At 36.9% G+C, this 26,807-nt stretch overlaps 2 protein-coding genes, 1 long non-coding RNA gene and 1 pseudogene across 6 annotated transcripts; 2 read left to right on the top strand and 2 right to left on the bottom strand.

The window, feature by feature from the left end:
* The first annotated feature begins 5,723 nt into the window (after positions 1–5,723).
* Positions 5,724–6,901, top strand: LOC147521493 (uncharacterized). Of its 2 annotated transcripts, none has more exons than XM_086558984.1 (3): positions 5,724–6,314; positions 6,403–6,493; positions 6,613–6,901. In XM_086558984.1, the coding sequence occupies exons 1-3, from the start codon at positions 5,818–5,820 to the stop codon at positions 6,652–6,654; spliced, it is 630 nt and encodes a 209-aa protein (XP_086415110.1). In that variant the 5' UTR covers positions 5,724–5,817; the 3' UTR covers positions 6,655–6,901. The 2 variants fall into 2 exon arrangements, with proteins under 2 accessions (XP_086415110.1, XP_086415109.1); XM_086558983.1 differs by having other exon boundaries at positions 6,572–6,901.
* A 1,422-nt stretch (positions 6,902–8,323) lies between these two features.
* On the bottom strand, positions 8,324–8,993 carry LOC147521492 (uncharacterized). The gene is made up of 2 exons (XR_015194030.1): positions 8,858–8,993; positions 8,324–8,769 (listed from the first exon to the last, which is right to left on the bottom strand). It is a non-coding gene; the product is annotated as an uncharacterized LOC147521492 (long non-coding RNA).
* A 2,366-nt stretch (positions 8,994–11,359) lies between these two features.
* On the top strand, positions 11,360–24,811 carry LOC147521490 (uncharacterized). 3 transcript variants are annotated; one of them, XM_086558956.1, is made up of 8 exons: positions 11,360–11,477; positions 11,550–11,629; positions 15,366–15,432; positions 20,005–20,093; positions 22,210–22,379; positions 22,481–22,968; positions 23,064–23,138; positions 23,222–24,811. In XM_086558956.1, exons 6-8 carry the CDS (start codon positions 22,852–22,854, stop codon positions 23,477–23,479), a joined length of 450 nt encoding a protein of 149 aa, XP_086415082.1. In that variant the 5' UTR covers positions 11,360–11,477; positions 11,550–11,629; positions 15,366–15,432; positions 20,005–20,093; positions 22,210–22,379; positions 22,481–22,851; the 3' UTR covers positions 23,480–24,811. The 3 variants fall into 3 exon arrangements, with proteins under 3 accessions (XP_086415082.1, XP_086415098.1, XP_086415091.1); XM_086558972.1 differs by lacking the exons at positions 11,360–11,477; positions 11,550–11,629 and adding an exon at positions 14,020–14,047; XM_086558965.1 differs by lacking the exons at positions 11,360–11,477; positions 11,550–11,629; positions 15,366–15,432 and having other exon boundaries at positions 19,215–20,093.
* On the bottom strand, positions 11,935–16,077 carry LOC147521491 (prohibitin-1, mitochondrial pseudogene; annotated as a pseudogene).
* Positions 24,812–26,807: the final 1,996 nt, after the last annotated feature.

The following is a 26,807-nucleotide window of genomic DNA, read 5'->3' as shown; positions in this document are numbered from 1 at the left end:
ATCCCCCCTCACTGTTCGGGAGGGGGAGATTGTTGGAGTTATCCCTCACATGAGGAGAGGAAAGAAATCAGTTCAGCTCGTGTGGAAAAGCAAGAGCGCACCACGCACCCTCCACAAGTTATTCTGAAGTGCGCCCCGCGCTAAAGTGCCTGGACATCGTCCAAGGCAAGAGCACTCCCCATGCCCTCCACAGGCAAATTTGAAGTGCGCCTCGCGCTCAAGCGCCTGGACTTCGTCCAAGGCAAGAGCGCGCCCCATTCCCATGCCTATTTTGGCAGGATTGTATTTTTGCGGAACCGTGAGTTTTGCATTATATGTTGGGGTTTTTGGCAAAACCTAACACACGAGAGACAGCACATAAGTCAGAGAAAACCCAATCTTGAAAACTTTCAAGATTGAGAGATAACATTTATAGAGATACAAGCCTGTAAAGAGAGATGAGTGATCTAGTAAGGTGAGAGACTGCAAGGAGTGATTGTAATCCTCATTCCCACTTTATAAAAGAACAAGCTCTTGTGGAAGTAGGCACCATTGGCCGAACTACGGTATATCTTTGTGCTGTGGTTTGTTTTTACTGTTTTACATTATTATCTGTTGTCAATAGTTGTTTAACGAGTTGGACATGTTAGTTTGGTTGTAGGGAATATTTAGATTGTTGATTGTTGATTGTAGTAGTTATTGTTCAAATACAAGTTATCTGTGTAGTGGGGAATCGATTGGTATCGATGTTAAATCCCAACATATCACACAACGGTGAAATATGAATCCCCGTGTGTCCCAGGAGAATTTTCTCTCCTGAGATGTTATGAATGTCTCCTCGACCCCTTGCTTCTGATCAACATAATAGTGCAATTCTGAAAAATTGCACCAGCATTTCCAAATATGAAGGCATATGTACCGCATATAGTACAATCCCTAAAGAATTGCAGGTTCATAGCTGCGTGTAATGTAGATGTGCTCCCCTTAAATACACATCGGTAGAATATGGCTTCATTTGAAGAACTAGATAAAGCCCTTTGCCCGTCCAAATTCTCAAGAGAAATGTCTATAGCCATGAACCTCCTGCCGGGACCACTGCAATATACAATAAAGTTACACCTGTGTTTAGATTAAAAGACTGTAGAAAAGGAAGGGTTCTAGAAATAAATTCATGGAAATAGTGTTCTGTGTTAAAAAATGGCTGTGTAAATAGTGTAACAAAATCTTATAAGTACATTTGTGTAGTCTTTGGGTTCGTGCCTCATGGTGTGTTTTTTTGGGAAAGTTTGATGGGGTTAAGGCTGACCCCCACCTGTTTATTGCACATAGAGAACCATTACATACCCTCCCTAAAGGTATGATCATAAGAGGGACACATAACAAGGCATCAAGACTAAAACACTTGGGATTTCTCCCTACACATTCCCGAATGAACAAACGTTGGTAAGAAAAACCACAATCAGCAACCCCATCAACCATAGCCTGAGCTCTCAACGTTGCATTCAATCCACAAGCCCCAAACAAAGACAGCAAATATCGCCAAGGCAACTGATTGAACTCACTGTTCAGTGTAAAAAACCAACATGGACCATAGTTCTGACATGAAGAGCGAACAAAGATGGCAAACAATGAACCCAAAGATATCCGGCCCAAACATCACAAACATCACAGCAAGGGCAATACGGAATGACTTATGGTGTTTAATTACTGCAAGTACTATAAATTTCAGTGAAAAAAAAAATTACGTCATTGGCAGAAATTCAATTATTCAATAAGGAATCCTACTCCTACTGATTCTGTTCGCCCAATCTCAATAGCCAAACCTTCCATTTGCCAGTAACCTATAATCCAACCGTCATATCATCCCCAGTAACTTCAAGACCATAAAATCGTATTGTTGCTATACATAAAACTTCATACGCAGCTATAGCTTGCCAGATGAAATCTTTCCATTCCCAACAAAGAGACATGGTCCAATAAGGCTAAAACACTACATACATCAGTTATACAGTTTTTTCCTTATGCAATAATCGAAGATCGATAGTGTAATTTCCAGATCTTTACACCTATTTATTCATTAATCATTATGTAAACTCAACCATTATGTACTACTGATGTGTACACATACTCTAAGACTAGAGACGGAGTTAGGATTCCAAGGCAGCGAGATTATGTGCACATCCCACCCCACCCAAAAAAACCCGTATGCAATTTTTTTTTATTTTTTTTTGTCAGAAGATCTAAAAAATAAAGATCAACAAAATCCTTATATATATATATATATATATATATATTATAGCTCTACCCTCTTGGCTCTATTTTTTGAGCATTCACATAGTCTCCAATATTTGTAAAACTCTTTGGCTAATTACGAAAAAGTAAGAGACTAATATAGAAAAATCAGACAATTGACAATCACATAGACTCCAGTTTTTTCTAAACTCTATTACTAATTACGAAAAAATATGATATAAAGAAGGGGTTTTTAGGTTTTGGTCCTCCTAATAATAGGGTAATTAGGCTTTGGTCCACGAATGATCGATTATTAGGTTTTGGTCCTCCTAACCGTGAGTTGACCACGTTGACCAACGATGGACGTCCTAACTCACTCACATATTTTGCTATTACCTACAATACCCTTATGAGGTCAATGTTGACCAAGTTGACCATCTCCAATTTTGTAATTTGATGTCAATTCAACGGTATGTGATGAGACACGTGGTCACTTTTTAACGGGTAAGATCTTCTAGATCTTGGCCGTTGTTATCAAAACACGTGTTAACTAAGGATCTCGATAAAATTGGCGGGAATAAACTCACTAACTCGATCACGCCATTTCTCTTCCTTCACTCTCTCTCATTTTTGTTTCTCCCTTCTCATTTCTCTGTTCTATCATTTTCCACACAGAGAGAATGAAAGTGTTAACAGTCCTCTCATTGACGTAGTTTGGATCTTCGAAGGAAAGTTGCAAACTTGGTTAGTTAGGAGTTGGATTTTTATATATTAAAGAAAAAAACAAACTTGCAAACTTGGTTAGTTGGTTAGTTGGAGTTGGAGTTTTATATTTAAAAAAAAAAAAAGCAAACTTGGTTAGGACGTTGTCAATGCTCCTTCTTTTGCATGTTTAATTTGCATGTCAATGATTATTTTGAATATTTAAACCCTAATTAAGTCTGTAAATATTACGTATTTTGTCTGTTGGTTATGTTATTCCAATGGTTAGACCTTTTTTGTCTGTTGGTTATGTTATTTAATTTAAAATGAGGGATTCTCCATGTTGTTGCCATTAAATAATTACTTAAGAATAGTGGATTTGTATTTCAGTTTCCCCGTATTTTATTGATGTTTATGTCCATTCCTTATTATATAAAATGTTGTGTTTTTGCTTTAGTTCAGTCATGTGGTATGGCAAAAGAAAATTTGTTGTTCATTTGGGAGGTTCATGGAAAAATACTATGCCTGGTTTATTTGGTTTGGAGGAGTACTCTGGTGGATTGAGGAGAGTATATTCAGTAGAAGGAGATGAGTTGAATTGGATGGAATTCATCCAGGAAATTAGGATGTTTGTTCCCAGGAAAAAGGTGTCATCTGTTCAATGCATTTTAGCAGGGTATTTGTGTCCACTGAGTACTGACAAACAACTTATGGATATGTGGGAGAATATAATGGTTGAAAGTGACAATAAATTCCATCTGTTTGTGTCTTATGATTACCAGAATGTGCAAGGCATGACCCAAGATTGGGAGACAAACCCTAGGGTCATGGGTGTATGTCCTTCAATGCCCATACATGAACCTAATTCAATGCCCACACATGAGTCCACACTCAGTTCAAGTCCACCAATTGATGAGTCTAGTTCAGTCCCTTCACATCATCCAAGCACATCTCTCATCTTTGACTTGACCATGCCAAATGATGAGTCAAGTGAAAATGTCATTGTAGACTTAACCACTTCACAGCCTATGTCAAATGATGAGTCAACTAGAAATGTCATTGTAGACTTAACCACTCCCTCAAAACAACCTATTCTGACCAAAAAACCAAAACCAAATGATGAGTCCACTTCACAACCTATTCTGACCAAAAAACCAAAACCAAATGATGAGTCCACTTCACAACCTATTCTGACCAAAACCAAAAAACCAAATGCAAAACTTCCTAGAAGAGTAGTATTGTTGAAAGATGGGATTCCAAAGACTTTTTTACAAAACAAGTCTAATTTCTCAGATTTTGAAAGTCAGAGTGATGAAGATGATGTTGAACCAATTCTGGAAGCAAGTGATGAATCATTGGATGAAGGATTTAAGGATGATCAAGAGGGGGAGATTGGCTTTGAAAGTCAAAGTGAGGATGGAGATGGTGTGGAACCAACTGTTATTGATCAACAAGTTGTTGGGAGTAGTCAGCCATGTGTGGAAGAAGTTCTTTCTGAATTCAATGATTTGTTTGAGAGTGGTGAGGCATTTAAGCATGATGTTGAACATGGAAACAATGATATATTCCTTGGTGATAGCTCAGATGATGAAAATGATAGACAGTTTGAGGTGGTTGCTAGATTTGGTCCTTGTAGTCAAGATACATTTAATTTGGGTGATCCTGAATCTGATAAGGAAGATGAGGATTGGGATCCTGTTGATGTACATTCAAGTCAGAGTTCAGAATGTTCACTAGTGTCAGATAATGAAGAAGAAGATACTGAGATGAACAATTTTGTGATATCAACAAGAAATTGCTATGTGGAAGAAGATCTTTGAGAGGACCGATAACCCGAAAATAGCAGATCTCCAAAAGAACTTGAAATTGAAACCAAATATGGAATGGAGACACATTGGAGAGTGTAGACAATTTATAAAAGATATGGCGATCTCCCACAGGTTTAGTTTCAAAACAGTAAAGAAGAATGATAAGGAAAGGTATTTTGTGATTTGTAAAGATAAGGACTGCAAGTGGTTTGTTAAATGTAGCAAGAAGATAAATGAGCTTACAGTGAAGCTCAGGAAGTATAATGACATCCATACTTGTGAAGCTGATGAGGAGAACAAAGTTGTGCAAGCCAAAGCTCCTTGGGTTGCTAATGAATTGGAAGCATTTACAAGGGCCCATCCAACCTTTTCTCCAGTTTAATGAGATATATCATGAGTATGGTGTACACATATCTTATTGGACTGCTTGGAGAGCAAGGATCATGTTGTTAGAGAAAATGCATGGTAATTATGAAGAGGGGTACATGGTGATTTCAGAAATGAAAAAACAAATTTTGGAAAGGAATGAATGCAGCATTGTTAAGTGGTACAAGGATTCTGTAGATGAGTTTGTGGGTTTCTTTGTTGCATACAAGGCATCATTAGATGGGTTTGTGAATGGGTGTAGGCCAATCATTGGACTTGATGGTTGCTTTCTTAAGGGCAAGTATGGGGGATGCTGTCTTAGTGCCATAGGAATGGATGCAATGAATGGCATTTTTCCACTTGCTATCTTTATATGTAGGGGTGAGAATAAGTTTACACGGAACAAGATCTTTGAGCTTACTTAAGCCCCACTTGAACAAGCATCCAAAGAGACAGATGACTCACTTTTATATCCCAAACAGCGAAGGGTCTCATTGATGGTGTTGCAACTAACTTCCCATATGCATATCACAGGTATATTACATCATATATTTAAACTTGATTTTCTCATATTATAGTCTATATTCACACCATTAGGTCACCTCAATCCACGGGTTACGTTTTAGGACATATGTACAAGAATTTTAAGACTATCTTTAAAGGTCATTATTTGGAGAGTTTATGTTGGGGAGCAGCTAAAGCATACAGGATAACTACACATGAGGCATTTATGGATTCAATAGAGCAGGCAGACAAGGATGCCAAAAAATGGTTGGAGAAGGAATCTAGGAAGACATGGGCTAGATCATATTTTGATCTAACACCAAAGACTGATGCTGTCACAAGTAACTGTTGTGAATCTTTTAATTCTTGGATCCTTAAGATCAGAGACAAGCCACTGATGCAGTTTGTGGACAAGTATACATTGACAATTATGTCACTTATGTATGATAGAAGAGAGATAGGTGATGGACTAAGTGAGGGTGATTTGGTACCTGCTGTACAAGGTGTAATTGAAAAGTTGGAAGCCAAGTATCATAGGTATCAAATTTCAGGAGTTGCACCAAATGAGTTTTTAGCCACCAATACTAAGAATGGGAAGACCTTCCTTGTGCACATCACTAATATGACATGTGAATGCATTGTGTGGCAAATGACAGGGATACCCTGTGTCCATGCAATAGCTGTGATAAGACCAAGAAGACCAAAGAAGGAGAGTTGGGCCAAGTGAGTTGTTATGTTATTGTAAATTGTTTTGTTTTATAGTATTTCATATTATCTTCTTATATTGTTTTGTAAATTGTTTTGTTTTTAGGTACTGCAGTCATTACTACACTGTGGAGTCATTCAGAGCAACTTATGCAGGCTATATCTATCCAATTGCCAATAAAGAACACTGGGACAAGGTTGTTATTTGAATCTACATTGTTCTATTTATTTGTTATCTAAATGAATATGATTCTATTTTTTTTTTTTATAAACAGATTAAACCTAAGAATGTTGTGCTACCTCCTCCAAATGAAAGAAGGCCAGGGAGGCCAAAGAAACAAAGGATAAGGGGAAATGATGAAGAAAAGGCTAGTGGCAAAAGAAAATGTAGGAATTGTGGTGAAGTAGGACATAATGCAAGAACTTGCAAGAAGGCTGCAAAGGAGACAAGCTCATCACCAAGCAGAAGAGGTAACAATCCCTAACATGTTTGTTTGTTTTCTATTAGGATTTCTATTGGTTAGTTAGGAGTTTTCTATTGGTTAGTTGGAGTTCTATTGGGATTTTGTCTGTTTTCTATTAGAGTGTTTTCTATTGGAGTTAGAGTTTTATATAAATAAAGTTGTCTGTTTTCTATTGGGATTTTGTCTGTTTTCTGTTTTCAAAGGAGACCAAAACCTACACACATATCCATGTCTTGTCTATTTTAAAACTTGTCTATTTTCTAAGATTAGACTAGACTAGACATATAAGCATGGTCTGTTTTCAAAACTTGTCTATTTTCCAAGACTAGACTAGACTAGACATATAAGCATGGTCTGTTTTCAAAACTTGTTTGTTTTCCAAGACTAGACTTGACTTTGGGCTATAAAACCAACACATTACTTTCATACCTCTCACACACTTCTCACTTCTCTCATTTCCACATCTCTCACACACATATCAATGGGAAAGGGAAAGCAAAAGGTAAAGGAAAGGGACTTGACATTGTTGGACTGGTACCCACCCCACTTAAAAGCTCTCATCCTTCCTGGTGTTTACAACAATTTCTCTGCTAGACAAGCTGAAATCTGTAGACAATTCATAAACCTTAATCCAAAGTGTTCACACAAAATGGTGCTGGATCACATGGTTGAGCTGAACTGGGAGGAAAATCATGGATCTAAAAGGAAGGAGGAAGACCTTCATGGTGGTGAACACCAGAACATACCAAAGAAAGTTGTTGTGCAAGCCTTAAAGGCTAAGGGATTTGTGCTCCCAAAATTGAAGTAGAAGTAGTGTTTATGTTTGTGATCAACTATGTCTATGCTAAGTAAGGTCTATTAAGTTTATGTTTGAGTGATGAATGTTGTTGTAGGGTCTATTATGTATAGGGTATGTTTTAATGTTATTATGCTATGTTTGTATGAAGAATGTTTGAGGGAATTGTCCTGTTAATTAAGGACTGTGTTTCAATGAAATTATGTTTGACTTATTGTCATATGTTTTAAATTAGGGAAATTATGATTGCATCAATAAATGTTTCTTAAATCTTGATTAGTCAAACAAAATGCTCAAAATGGAGGGCAAGAAGAAGAACATGGTCAGCACAACCAAGCTGAGCAGCAAGAGCACCATGTTCATCAGCAGCAGCAGCAAGAGCACCATGAGCATCAGGAGAATAATGCTAATCAACAAGATGTTGGGCAGCAAGTGCCAAGAGCTAGGAGAGGGGGGAGAGCACCTAGGGGAAGCAGACCGCCAAGGGGAAAAAGAGGATCAAGGGGCTTTCATTACTGGTTTGGTGGAGAGGATGATGATGGTGGTCATGTTCAGACACCAAGTACACCTGGGAATACATTTGCTCCTTGCCTCTATGAGCCTTTAAGTCAAACCCAGTGAGATCACTCACATCACAAGATGTTGGAGTGTTATTTTGTCTGTTTTATTTTATTTTTTTGTTTTCAAGAATCTTATCACAATGCTCTGTTGGAGTGCTATGGTTTTTGTGTTTTTTGTTTGAAGAATCTTATATAGTACAATCTATGTTTTGATATGTAAAAGCAGACAACTTTATTTATAGGGTATGAATAGAGTACTTGATAGCACTACATCCACACAGATTACACCCACAGTAGAACATATTATATTTAGTACAACTTACACATAGCACTCTTCCTCACAACTCTCACACACTCTTGACACAAGTATTAGGAAGATGACAACTAGTGCACAACTCACACTTTTCACAAACTCCAACTTGTTCCTTGCAGAGGTTACAAACTTGGTGGTATACCTCTTTGTCGAAGTATATCCATTTCACAAACTTACAACTAGGACGAGAACACTTAAGATACTTGAATTGCCTAGTACCTTGATTTGTGTGACCTAACACAACTCTCATAAAGCCACAACAAGGTGCATAATCACAGTGAATGCCAAAGTATGAACATGTTGAAGCATAATGGCCCTCTTCATAGCACAATTGACAAACCTGCAAAACAGTAAAATAAATTAGCTTTTGGTCCTTCTATTAATATCATCGTTTAGGTTTTAGTCCTTCTAAACTAACCTAACTTTACCTTAGGAGCGGCAACGACTGCAACAACCTCACTTCCACCCATCTTCTCTCCTCTCTTCTATTTCCCCTTTAGGATTGAATGGACAACCTTACTTATAAGATTGAATTCCAACGGCTAGTTCAGAAATTAGAAAATTGGTGTAATTGAATTCCAACGGCTACTTGTCCAGATTTTGACATGTGTCTTATATTTTTTATTCAAAAACCAATAAGTCACGTGTAAGGCACGTCAAGGGTATTGTAGGTAATAGCAAAATATGTGAGTTGGGCAGACGTCCATCGTTGGTCAACGTGGTCAACTCACGGTTAGGAGGACCAAAACCTAATAATCGATCATTCGTGGACCAAAGCCCAAAACCCCTATTATTAGGAGGACCAAAACCGAAAAACCCCTATAAAGAAAGAAACAATCCCATCTAGAGTTTCATAGATTCTCCAACTTTTCCTAAACACTATATCTAATTACAAAAAAATAGAAGACAAAAAAACTAAATTGCTAAAAATAATAGTTTCCACCGAAAATGATTTTCCTAAAACTCTTACGCCACAAAGAATAGTTTCCACACTAATCTTAGGTGAAGTTTAACATAATAAAATTTCTTTCTAGAAAAAGACAATGAAATAACGAATGAAAAAATGAATTGAGTTGCCTGAACATTTACTTTATACATTTGTTAATCTCACATGTGACTGGGACAAAAAAAATAAAATAAGAGTCAACTAATCATAAAATAAGTAACAGTGTACACCCAAAACTAAGTGGACAACAAATAAAATTATATTATATGTGTCACACCCCGAATTTCGACAGAATTCGGAAAAAACATTATTTGTTCCCGACTCTTCGATCTCCGAGGTGTGACGCACTCTCCACTTCCAAAAACCCATAAACAGTTTAAATATGCGGATAATTAAAAACCAATAAAAATTTTAACTTAAACAAAAGTCCTCTTCATTACAAAAATTTACAAATGAAAATGCAAATAACCTTGCCTCAACTGGAAATCTATATCACCTCAAAGGAAAACAAAGCCTATCTTGAAATGCGATGCTAACGCAAACCACAAGCAGCAGCCAACCTTCTTCAACACTAAACCTGTCAATACTTATCAACTATGTTCATTTAATGAACACACCCGATAAGTGATATTCACACTTCGCTGCAGCAGATAAAGACTGAGAAATATAAATGTCAAGGCGTCTTACATACATGAAAGTGTGGTATGAAACAATGGGTTATCTTCTCCCCCAAAACCACCTTTTTAGGTTGCTCCCATTTCAGTTTTTCTTCTTCTTATAGTTTGTTAGTAGTTTTTTTTTTGTCATTTTGTATTTCCTTTTGGTATAAAAATATGAATAATAGTAGCCATTTTTTTAATAACGTTGATGAGATTGTAATATGATAAGAGCAGTCCTCTTTTAGGTATGTGGTTGTCCCTCCCGGTCCATAAAACAGTTTTGACGATGAAGCAACACCTAAATTCAATCCAATCTCCTAACCAACAACCCCATAACCCGTTCTTGATACAAAATCCAGCCCACCTCTCTCTCTAACAACCCAAAACAGTTTAAACAAATCTACACATTTACATTGCCCCATATGCTTTAACAAATTCATTTACTCATACATGGAGAAAGGTGTTAGAACTGCTATGCTTTCGATGATAAGCGTTGATTGGTTAGACCTTCCCGATCACATCCTATTAATAATTGCTGAAAAATTAACCCCAAAGAAAGATTCCTACATTTCGGTGCAGTTTGTCGCCCATTACAAACTGTATACATTGATGTTCTCCACTGTCGTGCCCTAAGAGTTCCTCTACTCATTCTTGGCAGTTGCCACTGAGTTCAATTTGAATGCATAACCACATTTTATATTTATAGGAAAAAAAGAATCTACATTTTAATATTAATGGTGACGAAATTTGTCTTTGCCATAGCTCTTATGACCTATCAAACAAAGCCTAAGAATTTAAGATTCATTTATCGCTTTGATCTCTATGGCAATCGTTTTTGTCCCCAAACCGTCCGAAGCATTAATTAAGCGAGAGAGTCGAAAGCATTTATCGATCTTTGGATGTACATCCGCAAGGGTAAGTAATCCTAAGAGCTTTGGTCTTCCAGGTGATGCCGACTTCCACTCGGGTTATTTCCTCACCCATCCCACCTTACAACTCGTCATTCCATCCCAAGCCATTTGCTCTATCTGTCCACATCACCTAAGGTCATTCCATTCTCCAGTGCTTGGACCAGGTTTGCAAAGTAATGCTTAGTCACCCTCGTCACACTACATCAAAATAGAGAATTTATGACAGGCATGACGCCCCACAGTAGGACGGCTTCTAACTGTCTAAACATAAACCACGGCTAATTTCTTGTATTAGACAGCTGTTACCAGTCGGGTCATATTCATCGGCCTTTGTTTGTCTACTTCCTCCTTTTAATTCCCATTGTCGAGACTTCTGCTTTGAGCCCTGAAACCATTTCCCACCAAAAAAATTGAGAACCCATTTCCCACCAAAAAAATTGACGAATTTTGTGTTTCCCCCTCAAATTTCATAGCTTACCCAAATACTATATATTATCTCATCACACGATTTTTTTTTCACGTTTCTGCAAAGGTTCGTACTTTCTCTCTTAGGTTTTTATTTATTTCTGTTCACTAAAATTGATACTGAAAATTAGTTTTGTAGATTGGGTCGCTTAATCCAGGAATTGAAGGTTTAGGGTTGAAGGGGTATACGAAATTTAATACACTCTCAGTTAAATCGAGGTGATTTTCTTATGGGTTTTACTAGTTTGTTCTTTACTTTTTGAGTTTCCATTTTGTGCAAAGTATTCGTATGTTTTTCAATGGCCTGATTACGTTGTATTATATCCTCATTATTTCATTAATTAATTAATAATTAGTTTGTATGTTAAAACAAGAAAAAGATAACTAAAGTTTGTAACGCCTTTTAGCTTTAAGCATTACAAACTATAATGATAACTTTTGAGCTTGTTACTATATAAATAGAACGTTACCTTCATTAATATTCAGAGAGCAGAAGTAAAACTTGAAGTAGCAGGTCCATAGATAACAACTGAGACAATAGGATTTGGCTCCTATAGTTTTAAACAAAGTAATTCTTCTGTCGCCATGTAACCTTATTTTGAAGTCTACCAAATCTATTGAAATAGGCACTTGCCTAGAATAAACTCTCTGACAAAACATTAACCCTTCCCTCTCCCAATCATTTCTTTCCAACTGGCTCCAAAGTCATGTCCTGAAGATTTAGGAGCAAGTCATCTGAGTTCAAGTACACACGGTTGGCAGAATTTGCTATGGTGTGGGCTATTTCCCTGGCAGCTTCAATCTTCCTTAGAGTAATAAATGCTGCATTGTTTGCGATAGCTTGACCTATAAGCTGAGCACTCTTGGCCTCTCCCTGTGCTCTGATAACCGCACCCTTCTTGTCTTGCTCTGCTTTCTCCACAACAAACTTGGCTCTTTCTGCTTCTTGTGCAGCAATCTGCTTGGCTTCAATTGCAGCAGTAAATTCCTTTCCAAATGTTAAATTTGTAATGGACACATCATCCAGTGCTATATTGAAGTTTGCGGCTCTCTCGGTCAGTATTTTTCTTATTTCCCTACTGACAGCTTCTCTTTGAGTAATAAGTTGACTGGCATTGTATTGTGCTACCACAGCTTTCAATGTTTCATGGATTATCGAGGGTAAGACTCTCTCGTTGTAATTCTCTCCCAAAGTCCTGTAAATGGTAGGCAACTGAAGCAGCTCTGATAGTCAATATAGGTGTGTTAAGCAAATGCTAATTTCAAATCAGAGTAGCTTGCTTTTTTCTGAGTTCAATGTCAGCTTTCGGATAGACTCAACGCCGGAGTATGTCTATCAAATAGCGTAAGTCATAACTAGGAAAGGATGTTATTTAGAAAGAAACGAGCTAGAAGCCCATTTCTCCAACGAGAAAGATGTAGTTTTCATACTCTAACGATAGATTCACAGGGGTGAAACATGCGATTATGCCTATACTAAATGAGGTTCTGATCCCTTATTTCCTCATATTCGACTAGGACTAGTGTTGCGGGTTTCTAAGTCTGCTGCTATGGCAGCTAAAGCGCGGGTTCACTCCGATTCTAAACAAGCTCCTGCGCCACCTAGCTGGCATTTGAGATGCATTAAAAGCCTGTTTAGTCCTGCTCATGGGTAAAGACAGCACACAGGGGTGAAACATGCGATTATGCCTATCTAAATGAAGTTCCGGGTTTTGATCCTGGGCTTTCCCCTATAGTGCAGCGGAAGCAAAGCAAGCGTAATTGGGGCATCCTGCTTCAACTGAAACAACTACTGCAGCATCCCCTTTCTTTGGTTCTCGCGTTAGGGGATTAACCATAGCTTGGCTTTAGCTTGCTTGAATGAGCCCGCTTCGCCCCTTGTAACTAAACTAGTGAAAAAGGCCTGAACAAAAGGCGCTTCCTCTTACACTGGGTATCGTGAGTCAACTTCCCGGACTGAAACCTTGACTGTCGAACGGGGTGCGAAAGGCTCTTTCAAAGGCTATTAGTTGGTTGCTAGGCTAGGGCCATATTAGATAGAGGGGCGTAGCGCTATACATGACATCTTTCGTTTGCTTTCTTGCTGTAAGTCGGTAATACAATAATAGAATATGCTTTTTGCACAACTCGGGATGAGACCAGACCTACCATCATATGGATACGCCGGGGATTCATATGATTTTGCACTTAAATCCCCAAATTCAACATCACAACATTCACGAAATTAAGCTACACTCGATATCCAGCAAACAAAAAATAAAGGGAGAATCCATTCTTTTCTTTTCCCAGCCGTACTACGACTTGCCAACAAAGAATCCTCACATAGGTATTCCTTCACTCGGTAGCCACTGGCATCACGCTATGCAAAAAGGCCCAACAATGATCCTTTCGAAAAGGAGGAAGAAGTCTTGAGTGAGAAAACATACCCGGGGGATTAGTGTCTTTCTTCTATTTTGCCGATACCCGGGGGATTAGTGTCTTTCTTCTGTTTTGCCGCTTCGGGGGTTTACGTGTTATTCACTTTTTGCTTGTTCTTCACTAACACGTTTGTGATGTTTTTATTTAATAGGTTCTTCTCTTGTTGGATTTTTTTTTCAAGTAAAGGATGAATTTTTCTCACTGCTTCTCCAAGGCAAGGTATAAAATAGTTTAACTATATTTATTCTTTGTTTCTAAGATTTAACTTTAGAACTAGGAAGTGTTGAGCCTGTCGGAAATGGCTCTGACATCCATGTTAAGTCTGGAACAATCATTGTGAAGCTTTTAAGTGGAAACGTAGGAAGTCCAACGTTGTGAAGATTTGAAACAATCCTGTCAAGCTTATGTCAGAGCCGTTTTTACTGACTAGCTTTTAAGTGGCTCTGACTTAACATATTGGAACAATCCTGTTTCAAAAGATTTAACAAATGATTGTTCTCTACCTCTTCCCCATACGTTGTGAAGATGGGCATACCAGAATTTTAAGTGGAATAGGGAAATGAGTTGAAACCCATGTTAATAAACTTGAAATTGAGATTAGGGACTTTCAAAAATTGATTGTTACTCGTACACTTGGGATTAAGAAGCTTGGCATTCCTTGCAAACATAGAAAATTAATATTGAAGTACATCCACAATTAATATTAAGATGACTGCATGCCTGCAATGCTAGTGCTGGGCTGTTGTTGTTTCATGCATGATCAAGTAGTATTTGGGGCTTGATGATAGCGAAATTGTGTATCTCGTAGCTTTTGCACAAAGTGAATTTGGCTTGAAAATTGTAGCTTACTGAGCATCATGAAGCTGCTTACAATATTCTAGCTTTAATTAGGTTGTTCTCTCTATCACATTTTTTTGTGTGATAAGTAGTGTTTGATTGTGAAGAGGTAAATTTAGCTAACGTACTTGCATGGTTCGTATAATTTTAATCATCTTCCTGCAATCCATATATTATCTAGTTTCTGTTCTAACTTGCAAGATTAGTTTTTATGCATGATTGATATTATTATAGTGATCATGTGTTACTATTCTGGTTTTATTTAATACAACCAGAACTGAATGTCATGTACCCTGTAGGGAAAACAAAACAAAAAAAAAAAAAAAGATTGGAGGCTAGAACTTAATATTCTATACGAAAAATGAACTATACATTCTAGTTTCCGTAGAAACAAATATATTTGTTCCTAAAGAAATTTCTTCTCCTACTCCGCAATAGACATGTTATCCATGAGGGGAAATCTTTAAGAAAAGTGTATGTCCAATGATTCATGAAGTTGTAAACCTACTTTTGTTATCTGTTTTACATTTATGTTATCCTCATATATGGGGTTTTGCTTTTTTTTTATTTGAAATTTCAAAGCTTGAAACTTTTATTTTTGTTATGGGGTTTGCTTGTTTTTCTTATTTGAGTTTTCAAAGATTGAAACTTTTATTTTTAGTTTTCAGTTTAACAAGTTTGTGTTATTTTGATTTAATAGGTTCTTCTTCAGTTGGAATTTTCTTCAAGGAAAGGTTGAATTTTTCTCACTGCTTCTCCAAGACAGGGTATAAAATGGTTTAACTTTCTTTATCATTTGTTTGTCATTTGTTGTGTTTCTCTTGTTATTTTATGTTATTATGTTGTTGGTATTATTGTTTTTATCCGATGGTATAAGTATAAGTATAGTTATGAGTTGTTTTTTTTTTATACCATATTTTTTTTGTCGGTCTTTAAGAACATCAAGTGCATAGTCGATTGAGTTAGCTATTTTTCATTGTTTGGATATTCAGCCTCTACTGATTTACAATATATATCTACAGATTTCAGTTTGAGTTGGACTAGTTTATTTCAAACTTTATATTTTCAAATAACCTAATTTCTTGTTTGTAAATGATATGACTTCTTTGGCATTAATTGGTCTTGGCCATAGAGAATAAGGAAGTTACTATTAACATAAAATCACCAAGTGTCCTATATATATATATATATATATATATATATATATATATATATATATATATATATATATATATATATATTGTTTTCATTGTTACTTGTAATTGTTCCAATCTTGAGCAAACCATTTAGACTTGGTAGGTGGGTTGTTGGGGTGCTAAGTATGTTAGGAGGCGTAAAGGAATTTGAGTACCACTTTCTATGATATATATACCTTTCCTAGGTTTCAAGTTCAATACTCTTTTTGAAATCATACTAATATTATATATGTTGATGTATTTATCTAGAAAATGTCTTCAATGCTTCCAAGCAAGAACTGGATGAAAGCACCGACTTCGTCTACTGAATACCTTCGAGGTGTTAAATCATTCATCCAGTTCACACAAGAGAAATTAGGAAAGGAACTTGACTGGTATTGTTGTCCTTGTGCTAAGTGTCGTAATTTAGGGGGGAAGTCAACAACAAAAGATATTGTTGAGCATCTTATCTGTGATGGTATAGACGAGACAAATACATCATGGAGAGTCATCTTCCAGAAGTAGTAACTATGTTGAAGTTCCCACTAGTTCTTCTACTAGGGGTCCTGAAAATATGTTGCCAAGGATGGAAGAGATGGTCAATGACACATTTGGACGAAGTCATCCTGTTGACTTAGATGCATGTCTTAACGAAGTTGATGATGGAGATGATGATGGAGATTTACCCAATGCCATACCGCAGGATGTTCAATACGACAAGTTGATGGAGGATGCTTTAAAACCAATATATCCATCATGTCGGGGTGAAGATTCGAAATTATCGACGACGATTGAGTTGTTGAGCATAAAGGCTAGACACAAGTGGTCTAATAGTAGCTTCACAGAGTTGTTGCAATTCCTTAAAAAGACTTTACCAGAAGAGAATACACTACCTGAGAAGACCTATGCTGCTAAGAACTTGATCAAACCTCTTCGCATGAAGTGCGAAATTATTCATGCATGCCCAAATGATTGTATTATATATTGGGGTGACAAATATAAGGATTTGATTAGTTGTCCCACTTGTGGTGAAAACAGATGACAACCGGTGAACCTGTTAAAACCGAAGGCTAAGATTAAACCATGGAAGAAGCTTAGGTATTTTCCTTTGGCTGAGAGATTGCAAAAGATGTATAGCATACCATGGATTGCAGAGAATATGAAATGGCATGCAAATGCAGTTTCTGACCAACGCTATATGCGTCATCCTGTTGATTCTTCCATGTGGAACTCAATTAATCTTAAATGGCCTGGGTTTGCTGCGGAGCCACGTAATGTTAGATTAGGGATTGCAACAGATGGATTTAATCCATTTGGGAACAAAAACAGCATTTATAGTTGTTGGCCTGTTATGATTACTCCATACAATTTGCCTCCATCATTGTGCATGCGGAAAGAGTTTACTATGTTGACACTTCTAATTCCTGGTCCAAGTAGCCCAGGGGATAACATCGACGTCTTCTTGCAGCCTTTAATCGAAGAGCTAAAATAGTTATGGGTCTTTGGAGTTGAATCATATGACTCCCATGCTAAAGAGACATTCACTATGAAGGCAATTTGCTTGTAGGCGATACACGATTTTCCCCGCGTTTCACCATCTTTCCTGGGCGAAAAAAAGCGGAAGGTATGCATGTCCTATTTGTAGTGAAGATATAGATTCTACTTGGCTGAAGCATGGAAAAAAGTTTGCTTATATGGGTCATCGAAAGTTCCTAGCAGACCCATATCATCGCTTTAGAGTCCAGAAGTCACAATTTAATGGAAAAGAAGAACATGGTAAGCGTCCTATTCGTTTAAGGGTTCTCAAGTAAAAATTAAAATGAGCCAAATTCAGAACAAGTTTGGCAAGGTGCCGGATACACCAGAAGGAAGGAAGAAGAAGAGAAAAAGGACTAAAAAACTAGAAAATTCAGCATTTTCAAAGGATTCTATCTTCTTTACATTGCCGTATTGGGAGGTATTTTTAACATTTGTGTAGTAGTATATCATGTAATTTTATGTATACATATCCATATATTCACTTATATGTTTAATTCCTACAAAGATTCCCCTTTTGCCACAATCTAGATGTGATGCACGTGGAAAAAAATGTTGCGGAGAATCTGTTTGCAACAATCATGGGTACATGTAAGAGTAAGGATGGACTCGAAGCCCGTCTGGACCTTAAAGCTAGGAAGATAAAGAAACACTTGTTGCCGGTAATGAAGAATGACAAGTGGTCTTATCCAATAGGTGCTTTTTCTCTTTCACGTGCAGAGAGAGTTTTGCTTTGTAGAACTTTGCACCGATTGAAGGTTCCTGTTGGATATAGTGGAAATTGGAAACATAATGTGGACTTGGAGGATTTTCAGCTCAAGAACCTAAAATCCCATGACTATCACATCCTTTTACAACATTTATTACCCGTGTTATTGATGCATCTATTCAAAAAACACAAGCCATTGCGTGAAGCTATTCGCCAGTTGTCTTTATTCTTTAACGTCCTATGCTCCAAAGTCATTTTGTCGTGCGAACCTTTCGAACATGAGAAAACGCATTGTGGAAACTTTGTGTGTCTTTGAAAAATACTTCCCGCCTTCATTTTTTGTTTCAATGATACACCTTATTGTGCACTTAGCGGAAGAGGCACAAATTTGCGGACCTGTTAAATATAGGTGGATGTATCCTTTTGAGAGGTGAGTAAAGTTCTTTATATATATCTTTCTTGTGATTAGTATGTAGTCATTTTGTATTAATTAATGGCACATGCACAGGATGATGAAAACTTATAAAAAGTATGTGACCAATCAGACTTTTGTCGAGGGTTGCATCCAAGAGCAATACCTCGTGGAAGAGGCGATGATGTACTGTATGGAGTACATTCATGATGGCAACTTGGGAAGCCATAAGAATGGGAGAAGGGTGATCATGAATGAGGATATTGAAAGTGCACACCCTATGGATAAAAAGGGAAAGCAATATGTTCTTCCAAATATAGAGTATCAACAAGTTCGCAAGTGGGTTTTGACGCATTCTTCAGAAAATGCCGAGTGGGAAGAGTAAGTCGTGCATTTACCATTGTTTTGGTAGTCAATACTTGAGTTATGTGTGTCAACTGTCCTGAATTTTTATTATTTTCACAGGAAGTACCAAGTATACCTCCAAAGTCATTAAAAATCGTAGGGGCAGTCAATCAAAAGAGTTGGACTACATTCCTTGGTTAAGACTACAACTACAAAATGAAAAAGTATCTCCTTTCAAGAGGATTGTTGATGGTCCATCTTTTACAGCAGTGCCATATAATAGATACACAGCGAATGGGTATGTTTTTTATACATCGGATTCCGAATCAACGACCACAACATAGAATAGTGGGGTTTCCATGAAGACTGTGACTAGTTTTAGGGCAAGCGCCAAGGATAGGAACCTTGTTGATGACGAAGTCAGTTACTATGGAGTTGTCAAAAGAATTCTTGAACTTGATTATGTAGAATTTAAACAAACTGTGTTCTACTGTGATTAGGTGCGCATTGAGGATAAAACAAATGGTTGCACAGTTGATCCTGATACGAACTTGGTATTTGTAAATCTTGGGAGGTTCATGAGGAATACAAGTGAGGTTGACGAGCCCTTTATTCTCGCTTCTGAAGCTAAACAAGTCTTTTATTGCCGGGATTTGAGTAGAGATAATTGGCATGTTGTCTTGGATGCTCCAAAGAGGTTGACTCAAGAGATATATGCTTATGAAGACCCATTGGTCTTCGAGGCCAGAACAAGTGCTAATGATTCTTCAACTCTATTTGAGGACGTTCTAGAAGTTGCAAAAGACTAGATTTAATCTTAATGAATAATCTTTTTTTTTTATGTTGATGAATAATCTTAATTAAGGACGTTCTTAGGAAATTTATCAATGAATAATCTTTTTTTTGTATGGTTGATATTTCTGGGAAAGATTTTTTGAATTGGGTATCTTTTGTTTCTGTTCATCTTTTCCAATTCTCAACATGGTACAGGTGAGTTAAACAGTATGGCTTGAACATCTTGCGTGTTCTCTGTCTAGTGGGTTTTTCTGTTTTTAGTTTTTTCTTCGAGTGGTGCAACATATGATACATGCTACATCTATTCCATGTTTTGTTTAATTTCGTTGCCTTAGATTTTAACCATTTTGTTGAACTTTATATTTAGGTAAAAATAAGTCATGTCAGAAGCATCTGAAGCAAGTGGATTTGAAGCAAATGAATCTGAAGCAAGTGAGACGACGACAAAACCAAAATGTAAAGTAACATTTTTTATTTGATTATTAATTTTTTATTTAATAACGTAAGTTGGCTGGGAAAGTGTTAAACCTATAAAAATGACCCATGTAGTCACCCCCTTAGTGATTTCATACGGTTTGATAGTGGTCATCTTGGTTGGGACTTTGGTATCCACAATGCCATGGTAGATAGGGATATTGTGAGTCTTGCAGCCCTTTTACACAATTTGTACACTATCCCAGATGGGAGACCATGCAGAGATTATTGACTTTGGAATATTGGAAAGGATGAAAAATTCAGCTCAAAATCTTTCTATTTCGCTCTCTACTCCTGTCTTCCTATGCTAATTTCTTAACTAATTTCCCTAGCACTTTGATTTGGAAGTCGAAGATTCCTTGCCGAGCGTCTTTTTTTATGTGGTGTGCTACACAAAATAAAATCCTAACCATAGACAACCTTATCAAAAGAAAGAAAATCATTGTAAACTTGTCCCTGGTGTTTGTTTGATGGTGAGTTGGTTAGCCATACCCTCATCCATTGTTCTTACTCTTGGGAGGTGTGTCATTTCCTTCCACAATCACGGGTGGTTTGGGCTGTTCCCCGCTCTGTGAAGGATATATTGGAGTCCTGGGTCTTGAGGTTCATTCTCATATAGAATATTACTCATCATGTGCCATCATGCTTTATAAGCAAAGCTCAAGGTAAAGGATACTAACCTAAAAATAAATTAATGAGTGACCGAGGGGTGGCAACCTATTCGGGATGTCTTAGGTCTGTACTTTCCTTTTTTTTTTAAAAAAAAAATCAGTAAAATGCATTGTTGATCGAAAACAGAGACTTTAGGGGTGCTTGTTCCTTGTATTGGCTTGTTGCTAATCGCTTTCCCCACTTCCATGGAACTCATACACGGTTCTTTTCTTATATGTTATGTATTGATTTTCAAATTGCTTGCCACTTGACCAAACCATGTTTGGCGATTCTCGATCCTTTATTCAACTCTTTCTGTATTAATCTGCCCTTTGTTATTGAGTCAACATTCACTATTACTTTAGAAGTATAAACTAAAAAGAGAAGACAATTTTACAAGATTGTTAATCGATGATAGTAATGCCGAGATAGCTTCCGACATCATCATGATGTCACCCTTACTAGACAAGAGTTCTATTTTAGATGTTATGCTATTTATTTTTTTGGATCGGTAAAGCATAATTTTATTAATATATCTAAAGAAAGATACAATAGGATGAGTTATCTTAGGTACCTGTACCTGTGATATTTGGACTGTTAACATGCAAGTATAACTTACCTATAGAGTTCAATTTTGACCTATATGTACCTAATCTGCTTGTGGTCATGTGAGTGCGAAATGAAATGGTATATGATTTTTGTATTTATTGATCTGCGAACGCAACTTAGAGTCTTTGAGCATAAAAGAAAAGTCAAATTTTATTTTTCTCCTTTTCTTTTATACCTTTTGGTATATCATGGGAAGACTACTTTCTTTTGAGGACTTGTGGAGACAAGAAAATAGTTTAACTGAAAGGCTGGGGGAATATGGGTACCCTTATATTCATGACTTATATTTTACGGTGGGAACTAGGAACTATTTTTTGCCAAGCCAAAGCAAGAACAGCTCTAGCTAATGAAAAGTGATATGGTGTTGTCTATGTAACTTCAGTTTTAAGATGGTTCCTGAGGGTTTTTTTACTCAAGTATTTTAGATTCCTTTGATTAGTATAATCGACTTAGGACTTTTCTAGAAATTTTGTTGTTTTCACGAGAGATGTAGCTGCCTCATTCACTGTTTTGTTCTTGGTGATCAATGGTTAAATATGGACTGGAGTGCAGGTTAGATACGTGAAACATGGCACCAGATTTTAGAAACTTGTTAATATATTAAGCAGGAGTCTTAAGGGAGGGCAGTTGATAGGTACTAATATTTTTTCGTAGTTCTGATGTTAATTAGATCTTATTCTTTTTCATATTCTTGTTAATTAGGTCATTTGATCTTTTATCCACAGATCATTTGAAAAATAGATCACAATAAATTGATTTTGTCTATTGTCATTTTTCTAGTAGTGAAGCTTTTCTCGTCCCCATTTGTACTTAATCGGTTGCTAATTAATCCACTTAGGTCCAAGATTCCAAGTGGAGTTTACTGATGATGGACAAGCTACTGGACAATATTGAGCAAAGTATGCCACTATAGTCGGGCAGGTGGCTAGGACACACTGCCCACCTATGTACAAGGACTGGGCAGAGGTTCCAGATTTAACAAAGGATGCTTTGTGGAAGAAAGTATTGGTAAGTGCAAGTCACTCCACCTGATTTTATTTCAATAAACATTTTAATTTGTATTGTATCCAAATTTGTTTACTAATGAGTTTGACATGTCCAATTTACAGGTTGAAATTGATCTTCCACTCATCCGAAAAGAATGCACTCTTCGTAAGCTTAATACAGCTTGGAAGCAGAAAAAATATGAACTTCATCAGGTGTATGATAAATTTCCGACAGATGCAGAGCGAAAAAGAAATGTTCCTAGCAAGGTGAAAAAGGAAGAATGGGAGGTATTCGTTGACATGTGCTCAACAGAAGAGGATAAAACCAAGCGATTCAATGGAAAGTTAGCAAGGGAACAAATGAAGAACCCACATACAACTGGTAGAATGGGAGCAGTTCCAGTTATTGAGCAGTTGGTAAACATCTATTTAATGCCATAAAATTATCGTATGCACTCAACTATTATTAGTCTTTATCTACATATTTGTTTAATATGTTACAGAAAAAAAAAAATAGCCCAACTGGTGAGGTTTCAAGGACAGAAGGATATGTGGCCATCCATACGAGGAGAGATGGGAGTTGCATCAATTTTGAAACGAAGCAATCTCTTGTAAGAGACAACGAGACATTTATTTAGTAATTGCTTATGTTTGTATGACCAGGTATTACGTACTTAAGAAATGGTGACTTTGATTTCTTTTGTAGGAGGAAATTGACAGACTTGTTAGCAATGAGCCTGATATAGTGGAAAGGGATCTAGACAATGATCCCGTTGCTTTGGTGTGATGCTTCTTCCCATCTTGTTTTATTTTTTCTAGTGGGTTTTCTTCAAAGCTCTACCTAAACTTTTGTTTGCTTAATAGGTTATTGGTTGTGATGGAAGAGGGCGTGTTCGTGGTCTAGGTAGTGGTGTCACTAAGACTATTTACCATGCTTCAGCTCCTTATAAGGAGATTGCTCAAAGAGAGAAGAGAGCGCGTGAAAACAATGAGTCAGGTTATGAGGCGATCATGGCGAGACTTGATGAAGCAGACAAGGCTCGCAAGATACTTGAGGATGAAGTTGCAGACCTTAAGCGACAATCTTCAGGGCTTGGAAATGCATCTCAGGTAATAATTTAGATAAAAGGTCTGTAGCACTTCTCTTTTCTTGTAGTTCTGTAGCTTGGTAAAAATCCTAAAACTAACCGACTTCAAACAACTGCGATGGGGGAAGACCTGCAAGATGTTTATTCAGGCTCTAAACAGCTCATTAAGAAACCACAGATAGTTCGCACATCGACTTCGTGACTTCTTTAAACAGACACTCAACCGGTTATCGAAAAAAAAAGACACTCAACTGACACTGGGACTGCCATCAGCAATTAGATTATCTATCAGAGTTTGCCAATAAATGGGTTGACTTACAAAAGTCCCAAGGTACAAGGTACATAGACTACTTTACCAGAAACAAAAGATTTAGCCAGCTCCTTAATATCTTATAGAAGCACAGAACTCAACCAAGACACTCCACCATCATCTTCATTGACTGCGTTAGTAACCACCAAACAATCGCAGCATAGTGCAAGATTTCTAACACCCAAATCTTTTTCTGTAACTACCGCTACTTTCAAAGTTTCAATGTCTACTTCCTCTGATCCTGAACAAGGGATTAATCCACTTCCTGAAAAATGCGGTAGCGGAGCCATTTAGATAAACTAAATCCAATGTCACTAGATTATGTAATGGGGTCAAATGAGTAGGAGCCATCAAATATTTCCAAGTACAAATCTTCTAAATATTACTGCAGTATAAGGTACAGTCTGGGTTGTGGTTTTTTTTTAAACGTGCGAGAAGGGATGAATCTTTTGCTTGTGCAAGAACTGAGTGAGATCATCTTTCCTAGTATATCATGAGTAGATGTATAACACAACATCTTTTACGGTAAAATGTCTGCGCCAATTAAGATGTCTCCACTCTCCAGCATAGTTGAGAGGCCAACCTGAACCATAGACATAAGAACTAATGGCATATTCCCAGCCTTCTATCTCATTGCCATACCTAGGAGTCTGGGACAGATGTTATCTACAATGTTTTTGGAGAATAAAAGAAGTTTGTTGGGAAGGATGCAATTCATGAGTTACCATAGCAACAATTTAACTCCATTTTGAGCGTTTGATTTCCAAATACAAAAACCAGATTTTCGAAGGAAGTGAGGACTGCATCTATAAGGGATCTTTTAGGGTTAAAAGAAAGCATAGGTTGCTTTAACTGTAAATTCTCCTCCTCTATGCAGACCAAAAATATTCACGAGATGGTGTGTTAGTACCGAGAAACTGAGAAAGAGTTGTAGAGATCTTGAAAGGAACTAAGAACATAAGATTAAGAGAAGGGTTAGGTAGTGTTACACACTGAAAGCACTGGACCATCCCTCTTAGGATTGTAGTACTCTTATCATTGGTTTTTATTAAATTTCCTTCGAACGGGTACATATTTTATTACAAAGAAATATGTAGAAGTTTTAGATTCAGTACCAAAACACAACTCTAAATAAGATACTACTAATTACCAACCATAATGGCATAATCAAGTTCTACAAATAAGTTAATAACTTTAAAATTTATAATTAATTATTAATAGTCCAAAACAAAATAAAATTGTCTCAATAAGTCAATCTAACGCCCACTCTTCAAAAAGGTAAACTCTAAAAACCCCTTTTTCTTCTTCGTGTTTTCTTTTAGATTAAAAAAAAAAAAAAAAAAAGATTTTCAAAATCTCGGGTTTTAAACGTTTTTTAAGTTTAAAACGCGTTTAAAACGTTTAAAACGGGTTTTTTTTTTTTTTGAAAAACTCGGTTTTTAAACTGGAACCAAATGCCTTGCCAATATCTCGGGTTTTAAACGCGTTTTTTTCAAAAAAACGCCGAACTTGGTGACAATGTTCTCCGCGTGCTTACCTCTTACTTTTAAACTTCGCGCAGTTTGTTCAAGATATACAAGTCATTGCATCACGACTCATGGATCGGAATGATTTCAGAACTGAAGGAATGACTATAGTTCTTGGTGTACATTGAGAATGCATGGCTATAGTTCCTGTATATTGGAAATGATGTATGTCTTTAACCTGATTCACAATCAACTTGCAGTTCAAGCTTTTGTAGGGTATGTCATGCCTTGGTAGCTTGAAGCAAAATGGCTAAGAGAAATTAAAAAATTTTAGGAATGAAGGATTAGGTACTCATAAATGGCATGAAGCCAAACGATAACCAAGTAGGGAACAACGTCAGGCCATACTTTGTTACAAGAACAGAGATCCCTTTCACTGTAAATGGTAATGTTAATGGAAAAGCTAATATTTGCCAGCTATTCTCTTGGCTAAAATGTTCCACGAGACTACCATTTGGGTCAATATTTATATAATTCTCCGAATCCTTACAATGAACCATGCTACTGTAAGCCCATGTCAAGAGACTCTGCACAAACACCATTCATCCAATGCAATCAACAGGCAAAATATTTGAAATCAATGCTACATTAAATGACCATTCACCCAATGCAATCAATACACAATGCTCCTCGGAAAACCAAGCCACCACTACCAAGTACAATGACATGTCACCAACCAAGTCACAGCGTCACCACCAAATGGCAGTCGACAACAGGTGCCAGCGTGGCACTACTTATGATTTTGCAAATGCTTATGCCTTATGATTACCCACAAAAGCAACCAGCTTTTTAATCATGTTTAATACTGTAAAAATATAGTGTATTGACATGCACCCATGCAAGATCGAACTACAGACCTTCAGTTTACAAGATTGATCTACCACTGAGCTATACGGCCTGTTGTTTGCCTTGCCAATTATTGTTTATAATGATTTTTAATAAACATTCCATTCCATGTTTCAAAGTTCAAATGAAACTTCGGCACAGAACCTAATCACCCAAGTGCAAAGTCTTCATCTAAAGTTCAACATCCGTAACAATCCATGATTCCATGAATCGAATATGTCCTGCCATTGGTGAGCAATATTCAATAATGAGTTAGTACATAATGGCCCAAACCAACTCATTATTTTACAATACTCAAGCCCAGAACAATATATAAAAATGGCCCAACCCAGTCCATCATGAAATGCTTAATATATGGTGGACCGAGTGATTATTATTTTGAAAAAAGGTGCATAAAATGGGATGTGCAGGACTGCAAGGCAAGCTGATCCAATTTATCCAATCTAGGGACTAGGGAGGCATACAATTATACAAATTAAAACCGTTGACTATAGTTATTCATGAAATGCTCGAAATTAGCAGTATCGTAGCGCAGTAAAAATCGAATCGAACAAAGAATACAACTAACATATTGAAGTTTTTTTTTTCTTATTGAAGTTTTTTGAATCTAAAACATTTTACATAATCCATTCAAACAAATGTAATATGTTACTATTCTAATTTACATGCGTTCATTCCTT

The sequence above is a fragment of the Coptis chinensis genome, chromosome 1 (genome assembly GCF_015680905.1).
Source record: "Coptis chinensis isolate HL-2020 chromosome 1, ASM1568090v1, whole genome shotgun sequence".
Taxonomy (NCBI): domain Eukaryota; kingdom Viridiplantae; phylum Streptophyta; class Magnoliopsida; order Ranunculales; family Ranunculaceae; genus Coptis; species Coptis chinensis.
Note: the sequence above shows the minus strand (reverse complement) of the source record. Positions and strands in the feature narration are given on the sequence as shown.

Coding starts and splice junctions, on each gene's coding strand:
- LOC147521490 (XM_086558956.1), top strand. CDS start 22,852: ATGTTACAGAAAAAAAAAAATAGCCCAACTGGTGAGGTTTCAAGGACA. Junction 22,969..23,063: donor TTGAAACGAAGCAATCTCTT/GTAAGAGACAAC, acceptor TTTCTTTTGTAG/GAGGAAATTGACAGACTTGT. Junction 23,139..23,221: donor ACAATGATCCCGTTGCTTTG/GTGTGATGCTTC, acceptor TTTGCTTAATAG/GTTATTGGTTGTGATGGAAG.
- LOC147521493 (XM_086558983.1), top strand. CDS start 5,818: ATGGATTCAATAGAGCAGGCAGACAAGGATGCCAAAAAATGGTTGGAG. Junction 6,315..6,402: donor AAGAAGGAGAGTTGGGCCAA/GTGAGTTGTTAT, acceptor TTTTGTTTTTAG/GTACTGCAGTCATTACTACA. Junction 6,494..6,571: donor ATAAAGAACACTGGGACAAG/GTTGTTATTTGA, acceptor TTTTATAAACAG/ATTAAACCTAAGAATGTTGT.